The 24,838-nt window shown below is 36.0% G+C and overlaps 1 protein-coding gene across 1 annotated transcript in view; it reads right to left on the reverse strand.

The window, feature by feature from the left end:
• THSD4 (thrombospondin type 1 domain containing 4) overlaps positions 1-24,838 on the reverse strand; it is a 174,119-nt gene that overhangs the window by 75,444 nt on the left and 73,837 nt on the right. Inside the window, exons 3-5 of the mRNA XM_051973790.1 lie at positions 7,003-7,178; positions 3,422-3,518; positions 1,879-2,154 (exon numbers count right to left, since the gene is read on the reverse strand). Coding sequence (XP_051829750.1) covers positions 1,879-2,154; positions 3,422-3,518; positions 7,003-7,178 — 549 coding nt within the window. The remainder of the gene's footprint in view (positions 1-1,878; positions 2,155-3,421; positions 3,519-7,002; positions 7,179-24,838) is intronic.

Consider the following 24,838-nt stretch of genomic DNA (forward strand, 5'->3'; position numbering starts at 1 on the left):
TATTTTTTTTTACCTTGAGGTTTTGGAGTTTTGCAACAATGTTTCTTGGAGTTTTCCTTGTGGGTTCTCTTTCTAAAGATGATTAATGGATTCTTTCAATCAGTATTTCCTCCTCTGAATGTAGAATATTGAGGCAATTTTTATTAACGATCTCTTGTAGAATGCTATTTTTTTTTTTTTTTTGCTCATAGCCTTCAGGCAGGCCAATAATTTTTAAATTGTCTCCTCTGGGTCTTTTTTTCTAGGTTGGCTGTTTTTCCAATGAGGTATTTTATATTTTCTTCCATTTTTTCATTCTTTTTAATTTCTTTGATTTTTTCTGTCTCACAGAGTCATTAGTTTCCATTAGTTCTGTTCTAGTTTTTAATGTGTGATTTCTCTTCAGTTAGCTTTTGTATCTCTTTTTTTCCATTTGGTTAATTCTACTGTTTACAAAGTTGTTTTCTTCAGACAATTTTTTCCTTTCCTTTCCTTTGCAAGCTGTTGACTCTCTCATCATACTTCTTATTCCCTTTCTCATTTTTTTTTTCTCCTGCCTCTCTTATTTGCCTTTTAAAGTCTCTTATGAGCACTTCCAAGAAGTCTCTTTGGGCTTAAGACCAATTCATAGCATTCTTTGAGATTTCCTAGAGGACTATGGGAACTGAATATGGTTTACAACACTGATTTTCACTCTTTGTTGTTGTTTGATTGCATTTTATTTTCTTTCTCATTTTTCTGGTTTTATTTGACTTTTCTTGTATAGCAAGATATTGTATAAATACATATGCATATATTGGATTTTTAAAAAGTGCCATTATTAATTCCATATCTAAAAAAAAAAAAAAGACACTTCTGACATGGACATTCTTATCCTTTTCTGAGTTTATGTTTTGGTCTGCCCTGTCACCATAGTAGCTTTCTAGGATCAAGGTTTTTTTTCTATTTCTTGCTCATTTTCTCTCCTTTTCTTTTGGTATTTCCTCTTTTTTACTTTTATGATTGAGCTCTGCTCCTGTGATAAAGAGCTCACTTCTCAAGTTTCCTGTGCAGCTTAGAGCCTTTTCTTTGAGCTGATTTCTTTGAGTTTGCCTTCTGAGCTGGGACTGAAAGCTGTCCCACTAATTTGCTTCTTTCCTGAGTCAGAACTGAGGGTCTTAGTTGCTGATTTGCTGTGATCAAGACCCTTGCACCAGCTTTCCCAGAATCTGTCTGAACAGGGCTGAATACCCTTTTTACCTCAGTGAAACTAACTTTTCCTGAAGTTCTTCCAGTCTATCAAGGATTGGAGTCTGTCAGACTCTGTTCAGAGGCTCAGTTTCATGTGGTTTTCGAGGGAAACTGGGAGAGCTCCAGCAGGCCTTGACTTCATTCCGCCATTTTGGCTCCACCCCCAGAAGTCTGCATCTGGAGTTTTCTTGGCAGAGATACTGAAGTGCTTTGCCATTTCCTTCTCTAGCTCATTTAACAGGTGAAGAAACTTAGGCAAACAAGTTAAGTGACTTGCCCAGGGTCTTAACTAGTAAATATCTCAGACATTCAGAGGTACAGTGGCTGCCCAGGGACACATAGCTATCATCCTCAGTTTCTTTATCTATAAAAAGAGGATAACAATACCACCAAACTCATAGGATTATTGTGTAGATCAAATGAAATAACATTTGTAAAGTTCTTAGTATAGGGCCTGACACACAGTAGGCACCTACTTATACTTATACTCCTTTTCTTCTCTAATGAGCTATAAAGGATTTGAAATGCTAGCATACCCAAGACCCCATAACATATTTTGGCAAAGTGCTGGGCTAAGAACTGGGAGGGGGGATTAATAATTAGTCCCAAGTAAAATCTGCTCCTAATGTTAGATTTTTTTTTTTGTAACAGGTCACATTCATGTCTCACCTTTCCCACAGGTAGCTGAGCACTCTGTCGTCCCAACCTGCTTCCAGTTGTGGTCTCTGTTTCTCCGTGGTGGTTGTGCGGCTGGAACCAGGTTGTCTGGCTGGTGGGGGGAAAATCTTTCTGGCTGTCTCACTGGAAAGGTGTGGGTGGTATCCTCAGTGAATATTTTCATGTCCCCACTGGGAAATTTCTCCTTCTTTTCTTCTTGTTGCTTCTCCTCTCCTCCCTCTGGATTCCGTCCATCTGGCACTGCTAACTGTCCATTGAAGGGCTCTCCTATGGAAAGGCGAATACAAGAACAAACCAAGGAAATGGGGGGGGGGGGTGTGTGTGTGGAGAGAACCTCTCCAAAAATCTGACAGCCTATTTAAGAATGAGGTACACAACCATTTAGGCCAACCAGTGTCTATAAATAACTTTCAATATTAGAGATTGTGACTGAAAGTAGAATGTTGCCAATATGCTAAAAATACAGAAATACTGAAAAGTCAGCCAGTATCTTCTACTAGATATTACAAACTATTTTCAGATGGAGTTGCTTTGTTTAATTTATTTTAATCCCTTTTAATCATGAACTCTCATTCTTGGCTATGTACAAGTAAACAATATTTTAAAAAATAAGTAAATAGTAAGAACTTATATGTTCACTTATTAAAGTTATTTATGTTATTTCAGAGTTAAAAGAAGCTAAGTGGACCAGCAGAGGCAAGGAGGAGAAAAAGCTACATATATCTGTCAGGCAAGCTACATATATCTACCTCTTCATGAGATAGATGAATCTCCTTTAGGGGACTACTTAATTAACTTCTGATATTTTCCCCATATAAGGATACAATGGGACCACTGTATGCTTTTCCTTAGCTATCCAAGGAAATCAATGGGATATCTTATCCAGATTTACTCTCCCTATGCCATCTGCAGGTTTTGTCCCTGACATTTAGCAAAACTGAAGAATCCCTAAGCTAGAATCCTTCCTTTAAAGGTGAATTCTTTTTACTTAGAGGACAATGATCTTGGTTATATAGGCCAATTGAAAGAAATGGTAAGAATAACGAACAGGTCATTGTGTAGACAGGAAGAACATAGGAACTAGTACCATGGACAGCTAGTGACCATCTGGTATGGCCAGAGGACCTGTGTGTCACCCTTCAAGAAACCATCTGGGATTACTTTGTTTACTCATAGAGGCAGCCTTGAAGCCTGATATTTCTTTCAGATTTAATTGTTTCTGTTTTCATAGTTTAAATTTGGATTTTTTCCCTGAAATTGAAGCAAAATAGAAAAGATTTCAAATTAGTAAAATTTAGGTATAAAATATCATTTTCTTCTTGCACTATACAAAGGGAACTTCTTACAATAATTTCTCAGACACAAGAAGATCATCCTATAGCAAGTCTCTTCAATTTAGAAATATATTAGTGGGGATTTTCTCTTTGTTGGTTATTTGAGACTGAGGGAGCAAAAATAAGAAGAGAATGAGAACTTATAACCAGTACACAGACACATCCTGCTCCTCCCCACCACCAAAAGCAATAGAATATACCTGGTCTTCTATGAGGTGGTAGCTGAGGACTAATGGCATTAGTTCCTGAGATGACATACTCATAATGGACACCTGGGTTGGGCTGCTGGTGTATCATCTAAGGGAAAAAAGACTGATGTTATCTTATTTAACACAACTGTACATATTATGATCACTGTTTACATTTTAGTATCATGGATGTAGCTGATAGAAAGCTGAATCTTCTGATACAATGTGGATGTACAGCTTTGAGCTAGTTACATTTTCTTAGCAATCTAGATCAGGGCTTCTTATTCTTTTTTCCTCTTGTGACTCCTTTTTGTCCGAGAAATTTTTATGTGATGCTGGTTATATAATATAGGCATATAAACCAGTTATACCAAACAAACATTTACCGATAATGAATCATAATTTCATGACCCCCACATTCAGTTACAAGACCTCATATGATAGTTTAAGAAGCTGTTAATTCTTTAAAGGATTTCCTCACCTGAGAGTTCCCTATATCAATAAAACCACTGATCTAGTCTACCAGAATTACAAACATCTTTATATAGGCGAGATAGTGAGTGTTAAGCACATTATCAGAATTATAAGTTAGAGTAATTAAAGGGTTTTCACCTGAATTCCTTAAGTAGGGCTTAGGAATTTGGTTTCTTGAGGAAATAAAGTACCACTAAAACTAAGATAATATAGTTATGAAATGTGTGTAGGTTTTCCTCAGTTTCCTTCAATTATCGCTAGACTTTCAAAAGATATCAGTGATAGGTGCCATTCAGAAGAAAAAAAAAATCCATTTAACCAGACACTAGGTGGCGAGAAAGATTCATGTGTGAGAGAAGTACAACAATTTTAAGAGTTGGGACTTTAGCAATTATGTAAGCTGATTCCCCCACTTTACAGATGAGGATACTGAGGTCAAGAGACATAAAGAGATTTAGTCAAGGTTATATAAATAAGAAGGAGAAAAATTTAGGATTAGAATCTTCATTTAAGAACCAACCAGAAGTCTGTCAGTTTATTTGAAAATCTTATCAACCTGGGGTGGAAGATTGGCTGGTCCTAAGCAAGGAGAAAATGTAAAGGAGACAAAATTGAACCTTTGCCCTCCCTGGTTTCTACTTTGGTAGCCTCTCACACATCTAACCGGTTATCAAAATCATAACAAAATCTAGTAGGAGAGAGGTTCTGAGAATGAGAGCCAGGAATAAATCTTCCAAAGACCAATATAAAGGAATCTGGAAAAGATATCAGACACTTGGGTGAGTGCAACTGCCTCATTTTACAAATGGAGAAACTGAGGCAGGGAAAGTAATAAGCATTGCTTAGGGGCCCCTAGGATGTGTTGGAGATAGGATATCAAACCACATCTGCTGACTCCCAAACTGGTGATCTTTTCACTCTTCCTACATGTTGTTTTCATGGACTAAGAAAAATGGAAGCATGGAACAGAGAATAGAGGGAATTAAATTAAATTAAAACTCATTTTCAGTTGGATAATTTGCTTCCTGAAGACCTTTAAGGACTAATGTAACTATAATTTTTTGAAACTGAGAGCAAGTCTAGTACAATGGAATAAAAAGTGGATTAGGAATCAGACAAGCATCTGTACGGGGGTAGAACAACTGGGGCTTGTTCCAAGGGTATCTCACATCCTGTGATATGAATCTTTACTCTGATAGAACTTCATTACTCCACTGATACCAAGCCATTGCCAGCTGTCTTTGTAAGCCCACTCTGTCCTGACTCTCCTCTCACCCTACCTATTCTTCCAACACAGGCCCACCTTCCCTTTCTCCCTAAGGGCAGCTTACTTAGCAGTAGCCTCAGGGTCTCTATCCTCCCTCTTGACATCTTGAATCTCTCCCAGAAGTCCCTTTCCACTTGCCCCTACTATCCAACTTGCTGTATGCCATGTTTGTTAGTTACAGCCTGGATTAAGATTCTTCCATTCTAAATCTGGTTCTGTTGATATCAATATCAAAACATTTTATACTGTGAATCATGACTCCATATGGGATGAAGAAAATGAATGTGGGAGTAGCAAAATTATGATTTATTATGTAAAAATTTGAATTCTATACCTGTTTTATATACCTATATACTTGAGGTCATATAAAAATTTCTTGGATGAAAAGGAGGCGAGACTGGAAAAAAGTTTAGGAAGGCCTGTCTATACCATGCTACTTAGCCTATTTTCCTTATTTAATAAAAAGAGGAAGCTGAGGCATAGGGAGAAGGGACTTGCCCCATGTTCACAAAGGAAATAAGAAAAGAAGTGGGATTCTATTTCAAACCCCAACATCAAATCCTGGGCTTTTCCCATATTGCTATATTCCCCTGCCTCTATCACAAGAAATCTTCTCTCCCTCTTTCCTTCCCTTCCTTTCTGTCTTCTTCTTCTCTTCCTTCCTTCGTCTCTCCCTTTCTCCTTTCCTCTCTCCCTCCCTTTTTCCTTCCTTCCTTCCTTGTTTTATTCCTTCCTTCCTTTTCATGGAACATATTTTGTTAATGTGATTCTTTTAATATTTATGGAATAATAATTATTATGGAATTATTGACTTCTACTCTATCAGACCACCCATTATGAATTTTTTACCACATGGGTTTGCTATTTTTATTTCTAATGCATCAAGAAATTTACTCAGATTCAAATAACTACTGTTAATTTATTAGATAATCCCAAAAGTAAAATGTAAGAAAACTATCACAAATGCATTTTTTAGTCCATGGACCAATTAATAAAGTAGAAGTGAATATGTGTTAGTAATGACAGTAGTTATGATGGTCTATTATACAAGTTAAATTCAAATATACTGGAAATTTCATAAAGCATGAATTTGAACCCAAAAATGTTTCCCTAGATATTGACATATTTCAAAGTACTTTAGGTAAACTCCATTAAGTATATGACAGTGAAGTATTCTCTGTTTCTCTACTAAAAAAGCATCATTATTGTTGCCTTTTATTTTATAGTCTTTTTAGGAAACAGATGTTGGTGGTTTTCTTGCTTTAATTAAAAAAAATAAGGCATGTGACCTTTTTCCCCTCCTGAGAAAATCAATCTTGCACCTTCATGTAAAGAAAAGTAAAACTACATCTCTTGTGAAACAGGCAACTCCTAATAAACCTCTCCTGTAACAAGGAACTTTATTGGTTCATCTGGTGCATATTGGGGCTTTGATTTTTGACCTCACTTTAATATGGAATCAAGAAGGCTCAAAGCTATGAGAAGGTTTGCCTTGCCCAGGACATTTGCTTTGGTCTGCCATAAAACTAGAACATGCCAAATTAGCACAAAGAGGAAAGGACTTGGAGGAAATCCAACTCTTGTGAAATAAAGGCTAGGTTTTACCTCTGATTTGGTTCAACAAGTAAAATTGGTTTTATTGGGTCCATAAACTTGGAGGGTAAAAAGCATCTGGTACAGTTTAGATTTCTTGTAAATTTGGCAATTTTAGAAGTAAATAACCAAAGTATCTGGGCATTTATATGAGTATCTTCAAGGGTCTGTGGTTAAAAGAGTAAGTCAGATGGAGGCATTTGTCATTATCATGTTGAAAGCAAAGAATATAATAGAAAGAACAATAGTGCAAACTCACATAGACATCTAGGATCTCATTAGTGGGACCTTCAGCTAAAAATGATTCTCCTGCAGTGCTAGAGATTTCATTTGGGCGCTTGTAGGTGAACATTGTCCCTCCACCTTCATATTTACCAGGCCGGTCAATTGCCCAGTTTCCATTGATGATGGAACGGCCTGATCGGCTCCGAAGTGCTGTTAAAAAATAGAAAAGGACACACATGTAAGTCCAGTGCTCCTGAAAGAAACTGCAAAGATTCTTCCCTGTCACTCATCAGCCACTTAAAGTTTTTTAAGAAGATTGCTGATAAATGAGAATCCACCCTCCTAAAGAAGCATATTCCATTGTTTGATTATTTTTAGAGTACAGTTTGTTAGGAAGATTTTACATCAAGAAATATCTGTTTGAAAATCAAAACACACATTCATAAGAGTCAAGGTAATTTTATAGCTCAGGTTCTGTCTGGCAACTTGGATTTGGATGAACTCAAACTTTGTTTAAATTTCTCAAATATGATGTAATAGATCTGGATTGGAAATGGGATACTATCAGAGAAAAAAAATTGGCCTTCCCTCTAGGACTATGTGATCCCAGGTCCTGGAGAGACATTCACAGTGGAAAGAAAATGGCAATATTCTATTTTTTCTTCTGTGCCAAATTATAACCAATTAAACATGGCTAATTCTTGTTATGTGTTTTAATCAGAACATTTATTTCTTTTTTATTAAAAAGATACCTCTAAGTACTTATTAATTTTTAAAATTAAAAAGGCCATGTGTTTGTTTAAGGGCTGAATTACCTCCTAGGCAATTTATTTCATCTACAGACTAGGTATAGAGAGAAGACTCAAATGAGATTGGCTTGAAATAGACCCCAGATTCAAAATTAAAAAAAAAATGCTCCAGATCAGATTATATATAATTCTAAGTGACTAAAAGACTAAAAAACTGGATGGAGTTTCTCAACATCCACCCATCTTTTTAGTTAAAGTTTAGGAACCTTGGGACAAACATCAATTGAAAAAGACTTCTTTAGATGTCATATACTATGAGTTGTGGGTAGTTTTTTTCCTTCTTTTTTTTTTTTTTTTTTTTTTTTTTTAGAAAGTATTGCTATCTTTTATCTTTTTATGTCACTTTCATATGCAAGTATATCCCTTCTTCTCTCCCTTCCCAAGAGAGTCATCACTTATAATAAAGGACAAAATTGAAAAGAGAGAAGAAAAATAGTTCAGCAAAAGTAAACAATAACTTTTAATCAAGCTTAAAAGCATATGCAATATTAAATGGGTATTGTGAAAAGGCAGATTTTTGACCTCTCTTAGATGCCTGAACTTTCAAGCAACAAGACAATCACAACATCTTTGACTTCTTCCTTGTTTTCATACCTCAACACTTCCAAAAAGAGGAAATGTATTGTACCAAGAATATCCCCTGAGGCAAGCCCTGATCTATAGTGCCAATATCTAGATACATAGGCCAGAGTAAGCCTTATTTTGTGGGGAAACGAGCTCCAAAATCAACAACAAAATTTTTAGACATTACTTTTATGCATGAGGATCATGATGAAATTGTATAATTCAAGCTGAGATTGCTTTTTTAATGGCTATAATTCATATTCTAGGCACATGGGGCACTTTGGGGACAGAAATAGCTAGGGAATACATTATTTCAACTGACAATAGCTGTCAGCAGACAGGTAGAAAACTGGGTCAACACTTAATAGAAGAATAAGTTGACATGACAGAAAGTTCTCAGGACAGGGTTTTTCAGGGTGAATATCTTATAAGGAGAAATAATTGATGTTAGTAATAATGTTTTATCTTATGTGATTTATTTGTATGGAATATCATTCTTTTGAAGTGCAAAGTGCCAAACCACAAGCCCCAACTCACTTCTTTGCACTTCCATAAGCCATTATGTTGGAAACCCAAAAGCTAAGGAAAGTGTTAGCAATGTTTGAACACTGGCTGGTATAAAATGGAAGTGGTGTCTCACAGCTAGTGCTGGAGAAAGGATTTCCATTCCAGCTAAGGTCCCCATTGCATCAGAGTCCTACTTTGAGTGTATTCCAAGATGGTCCCAGTATGCTCAGGCAGAAAAGCATCAGAACAATCCTAAACTCAGTGTAATTACACATTCTGTTGCTCTGTTGTTTGTGATAATTTGTGAAATGTGTGCATTTCTTACATGGTCAGTTTCAGAAATCCTTTATCACATCATGGTTACAAAGAACTGAACTTGGAAATCATTATGGATACTATTAAAAATTTTATGTAAAATCAATTAATGTGTCTCTCTTGTAGTAAAGAATACTATACTTGGACCTAAGAGATACCTGGATTAAAATCCTGCCTTTGATAGTCTATAAACTGCAAAATCAGAACTAAGACCTCTTAAGGAATCAGTTTCCTCCTGTATAATATTAATATAATAGTATTTGTATTATCTATTTCATAGATAGCCATGAGGCTCAAATAGAATTACAACTAGAAATCACATTGTAAATTTTAAAGTGTCAATAAATATAAAAATGTATATTAATACTAAATTTATTATCATTCAATACAAATAGGAAACAACCAGTTTAGCAACCCAGTTTACAAAGGCATCAATAAATCAGAAGACAAAATAAGGTTGAAGCAAAATAATTAGTCCAGGAACGCTATCGTTATATTCAATGCTTCTGTGACCCATTCCTTGTTCCCACTTGATATGTATGATAAGCTCACTGGCTCTCCAATAGGACTACATATAAGGGATTCTATATGGGTGACAACCATATTAAAAGATAGATTTGCACACACAAAAAAACAAAGATGAGTTACATGATTCAAGAGATAGACCTCTTTACCCAACATCCAGTTTGGGATGTCCTCTATCTACTAACCACAACTGGTCTGGTTAACAGTTTGCAAACTGGTCATGAGCTACACACCATGATCTATTTGTTGAGGCTTTTAGAGAATTTGGTTAAGTATTTACAACAAACAAAATAACCAATCCCTCACCAACAACATTACAAATTTAAAACATGTTTTTTGAACAGTGAGTCATACATACTTTATTGTCTTTAATTCTTTATGACTAAATGTACAAACAATATGAGTTCATAATACAGTACCTTACATTTGCAAGGTGTTTTACTTTTTTAAAAGCCCTTTCACATCTTCAACCTCAACTATGCTGTGAGCTTCAGTACAGAAAAAGTCAAGTGGCGATAGATAAATGGTCAAATGTTTCCTACAAGCTCTGTATAATCATAAAATCATGAAATTTCAGTTAGGAAAGCAATACAATAAAGGGTTAAAAAGGGGGGAAAAAAGCCTACTGAATTTGGACTCAAATCTGGGTTTAAGTCCTGATTCACCAACTTGCTAGCTGTGTGATTTTGGGGGAAGAGAAAAAGCATTTATTAAGTACCTTCCGTATCCCAGGCACTGGGCTAAGTACTTTACAAATATTGTCTTATGTGATCCTCACAACCCTGAGAGAAAGGTGCAGTTATTATGCTCATCTTACGGTTGAGGAAACTGAGAGAGGCAGAGGTTAAATGACTTGCTGAGACTTGTACAGCTGCTAAGCAACTGTGAGAGGATTTGAAATCAGATCTTCTTTATTCCAAGCATAGAGTCATTTGGCTGCCTCTTTGAACTTTAGTTTTTCCATTTATCAAATGGGTATAATACTTATAATATTTACTTGTCACTTTTGAGGTTCAAAAAAGACACATGTAAAATACAAATTATGAAGTGCTATATAAACATTAACTAGTGTTCCCCCTTTTCACATGGCAAAGATTTGGATGGCTTGCCTAGGATCAAACAGCTAATCCGAATCAGGGTTGAACTCAAATATTCTGATTCTAACTGTACTTTTTTTCCCCACCACATCACATTGCTTCTAACAGAAAAACTAGTTTTTAAGGCAGCTCTTCTGATAATACATAGAACTACCCTGTGTTAATGGACAGTTTCCCCATTCTAATGAAATCACAGGTTTGGACCCTCTTACTCTCCCCCCGGCCATGAATGCGCCCTATACATAGGTCAAATCCTGATTCTAAAATATGAGCTCATACATCAATGAAACTGAGGAGTGTGTCCAATCCAAAATCTTGGATTATGTATAAACTCAAGAGATTTGGTTAGCCCAGGTTTAGCCAAAGTTTGATCTTGGAATAATTCAGTCTAACTATCCACATGGAAAAAACTAAGTAGAAAAATGTGTGTTGTCCAGACTTTCATATGCAGTTAGATGGACAAGATAGATAACATTTCTATTCTAAAGATAAAAAAATGGAGGCTCAGAAAAATTGTGACTTTGTCCCAGCAAAGGACAGAGAGAGGACTAAAATCCAGGTCTTCTATCTCCTACAGAAACTGACATGTTTCTATTATGTGAGAAAGGAAATGTTTTTTCGGCCTTTGTTCTAAACATCTCTAATTTTATCTCCAGCTTCCCACCACCATCATTGTCATATTCCTCTGTTTCTCAGAATCCAGGTTGTGTCCTATCATTGCCTTCTGGTCTTTCTATCAATTTTTAAAAAAATCAATATCACCCACCAAAATGATAGATTTTATTTCTATTGGAACTGATGATCTGTTTCTTATCTTAGGGCTTACTTTCTCAACTCAGCCTCTAAAATATAATACATTTAACTTTATTTGATTCATTTATCACTAAATTAAGTTAAAGTGTGAAAGGCTGGGGCTCAGAAAATAATTATCTCCACCTAAATTCTATGTCTTTAATTTCTTCCTTCTACCTTACACTCCCTCCTTGACCAGTTTCAATTTATTGCAGAGTGGGAAAACAAAAGGGATAATGAGCCAAAGGTTCTCCCTTCAAATCTGGATGTTACCATTTGTTAACATGCTTTCTATTATATTACTTCTCCTTTCCAAAATACAGGCATAAATCACTTTATTACATTTCACAGATATTGCCTTTTTTGTTTTTTACAAATTTAAAGTTTGTGAAAACTTTCAAATTGAGCAAGTCTGTTGGCACTATTTTCCCAACAGCATGTGTTCATATCATGCCTCTCTTTCACACTTTGATAATTCTTGTAATATTTCAAATGTTTTTCATTATTATATCTGTTATCATGATATGTGATCACTGATATTGGGTGTTATTATTATAATTATTTTGTGCACTATAAACTAAGCTTATATAATATAATATAGTAGATTTAATAAATATTTTATGTTTTGACTACTGACCACCCATCTCTCTCATTTTCTTTAGACTTTTCTATTCCCTGATTCCCAAGAATATTAAAATCAGGTCAATTAATAAGTCTACAATGGTTTCTAAGTCTTCAAATGAAAAAAAAAGTTGATCAAAGATACAAACTTTTTGCCTTATTTTAAGAAATTACCATGGCCACTCTGATCTTTAGGAACCACTACCCTGATCAATCAGCAGTCATCAACACTGAGCAAGACCATTCATCAGCAAAAAAGATTACAATCGACTGATGGTTAAGATGATGGTTAGCATTTTTAAACAATAAACTTTTAAATTAAGGTTCATACACTTAACAGGAATAATACTATTGCTTACTTATTAGACTACAGTATCATGTGAACATAATTTTTATATGCACTGGGAAACCAAAAAATTCATATGACTTGCTTTCTTGCAAGATTCACTTTATTGTAGTGGTCTAGAATTGAACCTACAATAATATCTCTGAAATATGTCTATACCTTCCTTCTTCTCACATGTGATTTTGTGAATATGTCATTCATGACTCCTGCCTCCTTTGACCCAATTCTGCTGACCAAATGATAAAGCTCATTGATAGTTTTATTTTGGAATGATTGAGTCTAACACTGGGATGAATGGTAAAACATGAAAAATTTAGCCCCAACAAAAAGAGAATGTATCTTCCCTCTTTGCAGAGGTGAGGGATTATGGGCATGGAACACTGCAGATACTGTTGGATTTGGTTGATGTCATTATTAGTTTTGCTAATTGCTTTCCCATCCTCCCAACAAATCCACCTTAACATTTTTTGTTTGTTTGTTTGTTTTTTTTGGGGGAAGGATATTTTTGGAAATGGAGTTAATATAAAAACAAAAAAACTATCACTATTTTTTTCTTTTATAATTTTATGGAAAATATCTTGAAAACCTTAGAGAAATAACAAATGTTAGACATAAAAAGAGCTAATGACACTTGCTTGCCTGCTCTGATAGCTCAACAGCCTGGCCTTGATGGTGGTATGATTTCAGTGAACAAAGCACGTTTTTCAAAAATCCACTAACTCTGGTATTCACTTATCTGCCATAAGTCTCATTGCTGCCCAGTCTACTTCCTAAAGCTCAAGAAAGATTTTGAGACCATAGGATTCCAAGAATCTCCAGGATCCACACTTGACGAACCCCCATTAGGATCAGACTATATCCTAGCTTCATGAAATGCTCAGGGATTCAAAACCACTCCAAGAAGGACCTCACAAAGTTCTCATTACCTCTGGATCATTCCACCCTGTCTGCAACTTAACCCAGGGGGTCCTTCTTCGGTGTTGGCCTGAGCATGAAACAGTATAGGATTTATAGGCCAAAATAATAAACTATTGATTATTAGAATTTGAAAGGACTTCAGAGCCTCCTTTGGCCCAGCCCCCTTATTTGGCAGATGAGGACACTCAAACATGAAAAGAAGAAATAATTTTTCCAGTTGTTAATGTCAGAACTGGGTCTTTAAATTCAATCCAGTTTTCTTTTCCTTAAGTAGCACCTCTGATTTGTAGGGTTTATTTTTTGTTTTTTTCTTCCTTTTTCTCCTTGTTTTCCTCCTTTTCATCTTCTTCCTTCTGCTATCTTTGGTCACTTCACTACTGGCCACCAGTTTATGGAAAGGAGGAAACTTGGGAAATAAAGTCCATTTACAAAGGGCTTTAAGAATTACATACTTGTGTACTAATAATAATCCTAAAAGATAGTGGTGGAGCAAACTATATTAGTCCCATTTTATAGAGGAGGAAACAGAGTTGGAAAGTTGAAATGGTCTCACAGCAAACAAGTTCTGGTTATTGTTGTTGTTTAAGCATTTTTCAGTTGTGTTTGACTCCTTATGACCGCATTTGGGGTTTTTTTGGCAAAGATAATTGAATGTTTCACCATTTCTTCCTCCTGTTTCTTTTACAGATCTGAGGCATACATGGTTAAGTGATTGGTCCAGGGTCACACAGAGAATAAGGGTCTGAGTCTAGTGTACAGGGTCTATATCCCAGGAGATTGTAAAAAAGGGAAAAAGGATCCATGTGCAAAAATAGGATAAGAATTCACTATTTGACAATGCTGAGAAAATTGAAAATTAGCATGGCAGAAACTAGGCATTGACCCACACCTAACACCCTATACCAAGATGAAGTTGAAATGCGTTTCATGATCCAGGGGTCCTCGAACTTTTAAAATAGGGGGCCAGATCACTGTCCCTCAGACTGTTGGAGAGCCAGACTATAGTAAAAACAAAAACTTTGTTTTGTGGGCCTTTAAATAAAGAAACTTCATAGCCCTGGGTGAGGGGGATAAACATCCTCAGCTGTCGCATCTGGCCTGCGGGCTGTAGTTTGAGGACCCTTGATGTCACTGAGTGACACTATAAGCAAATTTGAAGAACAAAGGATAATGGCCTCTCACATCTGTGGTGGAGAAAGGAATTTGTGGAATTATGGAATGTAAAATATATAATTCTGATTATATTAAATTAAAAAGTTTTTTTTTTTTAACAAATAAAACTAATGCAGGCAAGATTAGAAGGAAAGCAGTATATTGGGGAAAATTACATCCAACAGTTCTGATAAAGGCCTCCTTTCTAAAATATATAAAGAATTGGCTTAAATTTATAAGAATACAAGACATTCTGTAGTTGATAAATGTTCAAAGTATATGAAGATGAAGAAATTAAAATCATTTTTTGGTTATGGGAAAAAATGCTCTAAATTACTATTGATCAGAAAAATGCAAAAAAATAAAATAAAATAAAACTCTGATGTACCATTACACCTCTCTCAGATTGGCTCAGATGACAGGAAAAAATAATGATGAATGTTGGAGGGGATATGGGAAAACTGGGACACTGATGCATTGTTGGTGGAATTATGAAGGGATCCAACCATTCTGGAGAGCAATCTGGAACTATTCCCAAAGGGCTATCAAACTGCATATATCCTTTGATCTAGCAGTGTCTCTACTGGGCCTATATCTCAAAGAGAAGAAAAGACTCGTTTGTGCAAAAATGCTTGTAGCAGCCTTTTTTTGTAGTGAGAAGGAACTGGAAAGTGAGTGGATTACCTGTCAGTTGGGGAATGGCTGAACAAGCTTTGGTCATTCATCAACATGGGCAAAAAAAGTTTCCAAATCTCTCATTGATTCATGTGGTGGGAATTTTCAAAGACCAGAGTATTTCCTCCCTGGCTTTCTAATGTCAGGGGCCAATTTGACTCCTCAGAGTGTGTCTTTTTATACTTTTTTTTTCCTCAGAAGCATAATTGTTATAGAATATTATTGCTCCATATAAAATGATCAGCAGGATGATTTCAGAAAAGCCTGGAGAAACTTACATGAACTGATGCTAAATGAAATGAATAGAACAGGAGGATATTGTACATAGTTACAAGATTATATGATGATAAATCCTGATGGATGTGACTCTTTTCAATAGCGAGATACTTTAGGCCAGTTCCAATGGTCTAGTAATGGAGAAAGCCATCTGCATCCAGAAAGAGTGTGGATCATGCCGTAGTATTTTTACTTTTTTGTGTTGTTTGTTTCATTTTGCTTTCAGATTTTTTTTCCTTTTTGATCTGATTTTTCTTGTACAGCATGATAATTGTGGAAATATGGATAGAAGAATTGCACAGGTTTAATTACATTGGATTATTTGCTATCTAGGGGACAGGGATGAGGAAAGGGCAGTAGAACAAAAGGTTTGCAAGAGTGAATGTTGAAAACTATATATGCATATGTTTTGAAAATAAAGTTTTTTTTTAAAAGAAGTAAAAGATTTGTAATTTATATGTCTGTACACATGAAAGGAAATCCTTTTCAATTTTTTAGGAATCAGATCAAAGGCTTCCCCTAGTAAGTCTCACATTTCTATTAAACACGAATTGTTTATTCTTACTTGCTTGTTCTCTCGTTTTTTCATTTCCCTTATTTACTCAAAAATATTTATTGGACATACATTGTGAGAAGCAATGTGATATAGACAAAGAAATATCAGATGAGATCTCCTAGGAAGTAGCAATCTAGGTGGGAAGACAGGACATATCTATATGAAAAGGTAAGTGGTAATCAAAATAGCATAAATTTCCAAATGAGCAGAAAAGACGAGGAGTTCAGTGAGTTTTCAAAGGAAGAAACTACAGCGAACTGGGCAAGGAAGGAAGACAAGAACAGGCTTGCAATGTTTCCTTGATGCATAGGCAGGATTTGTAATGCAGCTGTGGGGGAGAGAGTGGTGTGACATTCCAAGTGAAACACAATGAGAGGGAAAGCTTGTGTTAGAAAGGAAAATATAGGGAGTATGGAGGACTTTGAAGAAGATTACTTTGGCTGAAGCACAAGGTAATTAAGATCTTGGGCTTAGGGTTCAAAAGGATTTCACAGATCATCTAATGAAATACCTTCTTAACCTGAGGTTTGTGAATTTATTCTAAACAAAAAAAAAATCACTGCATTTGAATATTTTTTATATTGTTGTAAATAACGATTTTAATTTAGTTTCCTTTGCAATCCCATTTGATACACTAAAAAACATTGTTCTGAGAAAGAATCCATAGGCTTCAGAAGACAGTCAAAGGGGTCCATGACACCAAAAATGTTTGAGACCTTGGTCTAGTACAAATTTGCTCATTTTATAGATGTAAGTGAGCATTTGGACTTATCCTAGGACACTAACATTCTCCTTCCAGTTCTAATTGTCTAATTTGCCTCCCAAGTATTAAGAGTCTTAGTGTTTGGAGGTACAGCTGATAAAAGTTGAATGAAGGAATTTTTTTTTAAAAAAAGGCCTTTATTGAGTGCTTACTATGTGTCAAGCACTTGGCTGAGCAATAGGGATAGAAATAAAAAGAAAAAAAAGTCAATTATTGCTGTCAAGGAGTTTATATTCTGGGTGAGGCAACATACATAAAAATTCAACTGCAGGGCTGGTGGAAAAGCTTGGAAGCTCTCAGGGTACTGTGGGAAGATGGTAGGAAGGTGTCAAAGTAGTACACAAGTCTTTAGAAGGTGAAAGATAGGGATTTTATGATACCCAGAATGATGCCTGCCCCCCTTCCATCAAGGACATCAGGCTGTTCCATGTGGGGATGCCCTCTGTAGCATCCTGTTTCAGAATTGGAGTTTCAAGCACAGAAAGAAATCCTACAGAATTTAAAATACTGGAGAATGGCATCCTTGAGAACTTTGAAAACCATCTTATAGTCTTGTTTGTCCATACAGTTGTGAGCAGGAGAGACATTTACATTTCTATGATGCTTTCTAAATGAGGCATGGGTTAAGTGTGTGTGTGTGTATGTATGTATGTGTATATATATACACATACATACATACACACATTTCCAGTTTTACCAAAAGCTGGAATGTTTAAAACCAGATATGAATGCCTTTCATTCCATTACTGAAACTTTGGGTAAGGGTAAAGAAATTCACCCAATCTATTTTTTTTTTTTTTTGCCTGATTGTGTGAATGTCATGGCAACTAGATGAAGGTTTCAGTGATTAAGACTTTATTATCTTTCTGCTTTTTTCTCGCTTTGATTAAATGCTTTTTAAAGTAACAACCCACAAGTTATGTGACCCTGGACAAGTCACTTAATCCTGACTGCCAAGTTAAAAAAAAAAAAAAAGAAAGAAAAAAGGAATGACTCTTGTAAAAACTGATTCAATGGGATGCAAATTAATAGGCTGGAAGGAGAGGAGCTAGTAATTGGGGACCAAAGGTGAATGATTTGTTTAGCTAATACATCTGATGCATACATAATGACAGACACAGATGTAGGCACAAAACCTAATCCATGCAAGAATCATACTTGTTTCTAGCCTAGCAACATTAAGAGATAAGGATAGAAAGTTAGGTAAGGGTCGATTAAAGATATCTATGGATATATTCTGAAATAAGATTTAGGAGGTTGGAATGTATCCTTTAAATAGAGGGGAACTTGAAGTTGTGTAATGTGATGAAAGTATTGCTTTAAACAATTTTCCCTGGCAGAAGAATATAGTATATATTGGAAAAGAGAAGACCAATTAGTCTAGAAGAGGAATGAGAGTCTGAACTGAGAGGATAGAAACAGAATAGCAAAGGAAAAGAAAAATATTTCAAAGAAATAACCAATAGGGAAGATATCTGGTAGGCTCTCATTGGAGTCTTGGTAGAGAATATAAAAGATGAGTCCTATTCATTCACGGCCCTAATTTTTATATCCTCTGTCGTGTATTGGCAAATCAGGTATGTCTCCTTAGATTCGCTTTAACCCTAGAACAATCCTGGGATATCCAAAACTGTCTCATGTTTTGGTTCATTTCAATTCAAGACAGCAAATCTTTATTGCATGCCCTTAAGTTCAAAGCATTATGATGGGTGCTAGAATTACAAGAAATAGGCCTTGTCCTAAAGGAGCCTGTATTCTATTGGGGAGGGGAAGGCAAATAAATGACAAATAAAGAAATAATTAATGCTCTTGGATTGGGTGAGCAAATATAATAAAGATGACAATACTACCTAAATTAATCTATTTATTTAGCGCTATACCAATCAGACTCCCAAAAAACTACTTTGATGAACTAGAAAAAATAACAACAAAGTTCATATGGAAAAACAAAAGGTCAAGAATTTCAAGGGAATTAATGAAAAAAAAAATCAAATGAAGGTGGCCTAGCTGTACCAGATCTAAAATTATATTATAAAGCAGCAGTTACTAAAACCATCTGGTATTGGCTAAGAAATAGACTAGTTGATCAATGGAATAGGTTAGGTTCAAAGGACAAAACAGCCAATAACTTTAATAATATAGTGTTTGACAAACCCAAAAACCCCAGTTTCTGGGATAAGAATGCACTATTTGACAAAAATTGCTGGGAAAATTGGAAATTAGTATGGCAGAAACTAGGCATTGACCCACACTTAACACCGTACACCAAGATAAGGTCAAAATGGGTTCATGACCTAGGCATAAAAAATGAGATTATAAATAAATTGGAAGAGCCTAGGATAGTTTACCTCTCAGACCTGTGGAAGAGGGAAGAATTTATGACCAAAGAAGAACTAGAGATCACTATTGACCACAAAATAGAAAATTTTGACTATATCAAATTGAAAAGTTTTTGTACAAACAAAACAAATGCAGACAAGATTAGAAGGGAAACAATAAACTGGGAAAACATTTTTACAATCAAAGGTTCTGATAAAGGCCTCATTTCCAAAATATATAGAGAATTGACTCTAATTTATAAGAAATCAAACCATTCTCCAATTGATAAATGGTCAAAGGATATGAACAGACAATTCTCAGATGAAGAAATTGAAACTATTTATAGACATATGAAAATATGCTCCAAATCATTATTAATCAGAGAAATGCAAATTAAGACAACTCTGAGATACCACTACACACCTGTCAGATTGGCTAGAGTGACAGGGAAAGATAATGTGGAATGTTGGAGGGGATGTGGGAAAACAGGGACACTGATACATTGTTGGTGGAATTGTGAACACATCCAGCCATTCTGGACAGCCATTTGGAACTATGCTCAAAAAGTTATCAGACTGTGCATACCCTTTGATCCAGCAGTGTTTCTACTGGGCTTATACCCCAAAGAGATATTAAAGAAGGGAAAGGGACCTGTATGCGCCAAAATGTTTGTGGCAGCCCTGTTTGCAGTGGCTAGAAGCTGGAAAATGAAAGGATGCCCATCAACTGGAGAATGGCTGGGTAAATTGTGGTAAATGAATGTTATGGAATTATTATTGTTCTGTAAGGAACGACCAGCAGAATGAATACAGAGAGGACTGGCAAGACTTACATGAACTGATGCTGAGTGAAATGAGCAGAACCAGGAGATCATTATATACCTCAACAATGATACTGTTTGAGGATGTATTCTGATGGAAGTGGATCTCTTCGATAAAGAGAGCTAATTCAGTTTCAATTGATCAAAGATGGGCAGAAGCAGCTATACCCAAAGAAAGAACACTGGGAGATGAATATAAACTGCTTGCATTCTTGTTTTTATTCCCGGATTATTTATACCTTCTGAATTCAATTCTCCCTGTGCAACAAGAAAACTGTTCGGTTTTGCACACGTATATTGTATCCAGGATATACTGTAACCTATTCACCATGTAAAGGATTGCTTGCCATCTAGGGGAGGGGGTGGAGGGAGGGAGGGGAAAAATCAGAACAGAAGTGAATTCAAGGGATAATGTTGTAAAAAATTACCCTGGCATGAGTTCTATCAATAAAAATTTATTTAAAAAAAAAGAGAAAAATAATTACTCAGAAAAAAAAAAAAAAACGCAAAGCAGTTTCAAGAGAAAGAGATCATAGACTAATATTCTATAGTTGGACCACAAAAGACCATTTAGCCTAACTGCCTCTTTTTATAGCTAAGGAAACTGAAGACCAGGGAGTTTAAGCGTCTTGCCAAGGATCATACAGGAGGTAAACACCAAAAGTAGAAGGGAGAGAAGGGAGAAGGAAGAAGAAAGAGAGTTAATAACCTGGGGAATCAGAAAACTTTACATAGAAAGTAGCTCCTGAATTATGTCAAGGAAGAAACTTGGAATTTCAAGAGGCAGATGAGAGGAAGTTTCTACTAGTTCCCGAACATGGGAAACTATCAGTGTTGTTTCTACAAGAGTCAGATTGAAAGGGCTTGGGAAGTGAGGCAAAAAGTGTCGATAACTTTCCAGGAGTTTAATTTGAAAGAGAAAAGAACTATAAGATGAAAGCTTGACAAGTTAGCAGAATCACATGAAGGTATTTGAAGTATGAAAGAGAATTGGTCATATTTTTAGATGGCAGGGAAGAAGATGCAGAAAGATGAAAGATGAGGAAAAAAGGATGGCTTTTAGTAAAATAAAAGCAAAGTCTTCTGCTAAAAAATCAGGGAGGAGTTGTTGTTGGAGGAGAAGGAAGGTTGGAATAGTTATTGTGGAAAGTGTGATAGAAAACCAATCAGGCAAAAAATAAAAGGATTGTCATGCATCAGTGAGGGCACTGTTGAGATTAGATAACATAAATTTGTAGTGAACCCAATCTGCACAGTTGCATAACAGCTCCAAAATCATCCAATTACTTCTGAGTAGGAAAAGAAAAGGCAGATGGTAGGATAACCAAGGACTGGATTTTGGCCAAAGCACTTCTGAGGATATGGGGTCAAGGATTCAGGGGTAGGGACAATATATAGTAAATCTCATTTATCACAGACTTAAGATTGACAAAATAGAAATGAGGAAGTTTCAGGAGTGATAGACTATAGATTGGGAAAATAGAATGATAGAAGGACTCTAGGGGTCACAGTGAGGACAAAGATTAAGCTTAGGAGGAATGAAATGGAGGAAAAGATCGAAAGATAGGAGGTTATGGTCAGAGAGAAATTTCAGCATTCTGGATTATGGACAAGGAGCAATTATGAGTGGTGATCAGATCAAGATTCTGATTATCCTTGTGTGTGACCAATACAGAGTGAGGATAAATGCCACGAGAGTTCAGCAGGCTCATGAAATGGGAGGCCAGGGCATTCAAGGAAACATGGATCTGTTTATTAAAATCCCTTAGGAGAACAGCAGTTTTGGGGTGGAAGGGAAATTGTATGCAGGTACTGAGCTCCTTGTAAAAAAAAAAAAAGGGAAAATAATCATTTATCAATAAGACCTCTATATGGATAACTGCAACATGAAATTGAACCAATTGATGAATATGTGTAAAGAGAAAAGAGAGGTTGCTGAAGGATGGTTTCAGGTAGGGCAGTCTGGAAGTGGGAGGGAGAAGAAGTACCACTCCTTCCAATCTAGGGCTCCAGGGGGACAGGAAAAGAAGTAGTAAGTACTAGAGGTGGTGGCTTTCCATGCAATGTCTTTAGGAAAGATCTGCATTTTGCTTATGGCAAGAAGATGTAAAGTATGAAATGAAGATCCTCTGGGGTTCCAAAAGATTTAATGGAATGGGAGGCTAGTGGAGAATAGGAGTTTATAGAGCTGCTGGAAATAAGGATAAGATGACTAAGAGAGAAGGGAAGGGAGAAAGATTTCTGCTCGAAGAAATACTGATTCTGAATCATAGAGGAGGGAGAATAGGAGCAAAGAATCATGGAATTCCATCATGGAATGGGAAGGACTAGCTGATAAGTGTGTCTTATTTATTGGAATCCTCTATTAACTAACTAATCAGTACTAACCCTCACTGCCCTTGCCCAGAGATTCTCAGGATCTCAAAGTTCTAGGACCTCAACTACCAGAGGAAACAAAACAAAACAAAAATTAAAAAAAAAAAAAAAAAACAGTGAGAATTAGCTCCCTAGAGGTTAGACTGAACTCAAATTTCCTACCTATATAGAAGCCTCAACTGAATTTGGTAGGAGTTGCAAGGGCCATTGTTGTTATTCATTTGAAATGCAGTGTTCACCTGTGCTGTCACAATTTGTGCCTCAGAATATAAGGCAAGGAAATCTAACATTTGCTAAGAGATTGAATGACAGAGATTTACTCATTCTACTTTTCTTCATTTTTTTCTCTGTGTAATTAATACAACCTTAGATTGGACAGGATTTACCTATCTGGATGAAGTGATTAGCTTATTTTCACAGCTGCCCTAAAGTCAAAAGCAGACTTTATTCATTTTCTCATCTCTTTCTTTTTTCAATAAATATTTACTTAGTGTCCAATATGGGCAATGGTTTCAAAAGGGGGAGAAGTCAGTGATCTTGATAGTTAATGTAAATATAATTATCAAACCCTTACTGCTATGCACATATTATTCCCATCTTGCTTAAGCCCAGAAACATTTATACAGTTTCTTAAAATACCACATGGGTGATGTGCTGCCTAGGAGAGTTTTCTTGAGAATCATTTCATGGCTGCACTCTAGTTATGTCCAGCCCCAAGTTATAAAAAGAAGTAGATTGTAGAATGTAAAGAGAGGCTCCAGGAAAGCTGTGACTAGGAGTGCAGAAAAGGGCTATATTTAGAAGTGGGGGAGGCATAGTGGTCAAAGAGAGAAGTCACACAAAATATGTGCAGAGTGTATATATGTGGATGTGTATGCAAGTGCCTCAATTCAGCATCAGGTAGACAAAGAAAAGTCAGAGCACCGAAAATAATAACTAATTCAGTAACAACTGTTTATTTAGTACTTTAAGGTTTGCAAAGTGTTTTCTAAAGGCTCATTGGATAATAGATCTGAGGATGGAATGGAACTCACAAACTGTCTAATCTAGCCCTCTCATTTTAGAGGTTATGTGTCTTGTCCAAGATCACACAAGCAGCAGAATTTGGACTTGGATCATCTGATTCTAGATTCAGTGATCTTTCCACCATAACACATGTGTTTGTTATCTTATTTTATCCTCCTAACAGCCTGTGAGGTAGAACATATATATTATAAATTTTACATGTGAGGGGGCTGAGAAAAGGTAAGTCACTTGCACCCAAACCCCAAATCTAGCAAATCAAAGTCAGGTATTCCTGACTCCAAGTCATGTGCTCTGTTCACCATGTCACCTAGCTTCCTTGGAGCTCTTGACATGAGAAGAAGGAGTGTCTAGGCACCAAGTATTTTTGCATCTGGGCACATATCATAAGATGCTTGCACTATAGGGTTGAGGATGACATCTTCTTGCTTCTGAGCTTCAGCTACATTTCTAAGAAAGGAGAGTAATATTAGTTGATATAACCAGATTTGAAACTCTCTGCTAAATCAGAGTTTATTATTAAGGATTCATATGGATGGGACTAATAGATTCCATATAGTTTGTATATATTCTATATAAGATATACTCAAGGAACTCAAGAATAGCATTCGTGAATGCTAGAAATAATAATGCGATAGATAACATACAGAAGTATATGGAGAGGAAGATCCTGAGATTTCCCAGGTCATCCCTGTTGCATTATGGAACTACTGTCACTAGTCTCTCAGTTTGCTTTGGCATTCTTCTTACATATCTTTCTGCAGTGGCAATTTGGGCCAGCTTACACATACAATAGCTATGACCAAGCTGAAGAATCAAAGCAGAGGGAGCAAGAGAATGCATGCAAAAAGCCAATGGGGAAAATGGTCTTGATAACTGAATTAACTGTCTGCCTCAACTTAGAACTTTCATAAGGATCTTGCAGAGATAAGAATAAATCTGTTCCCATGGCTAGCCTTGCTTATGTATGTGAGACTAGGCAAATGACATCTTCTAGCTGAGATGAGGAGTAGGGGTAGGGTGAGTAGAAGATGATGGCATCAGAAATCTACCAGCAGATTCTGGAAGTAAAGTTCCCTTGTCCTTAAATAATCTGCAAAGTTCTTTCAAATTCTAAATCTATTTAAATCCAATATAAGAACAAGTCACTCTTCTGATATCATTGGTCTTCTCCAAGGAGAAACAACAATTTCAGCAGATTGTAGTTTATAATGTCATTAGATTTTCAAATGATTTTTATGTAAATTATTTAATTGCTTATGAAAACATTAACATTCCCTATGGAGTCTTCAGCCTTTTTGAATCTAGCACCAAGAGATTAGCCAATTAATAAAAAAAAAAATCTAATAAGTACCTATATTCAGGAGATGAGTGAAGAGAGTAAAAAGAGAAATACACAAGTGAAACAATTCCTGA

The sequence above is a fragment of the Antechinus flavipes genome, chromosome 2, assembly GCF_016432865.1.
Source record: "Antechinus flavipes isolate AdamAnt ecotype Samford, QLD, Australia chromosome 2, AdamAnt_v2, whole genome shotgun sequence".
Lineage (NCBI taxonomy): Eukaryota > Metazoa > Chordata > Mammalia > Dasyuromorphia > Dasyuridae > Antechinus > Antechinus flavipes.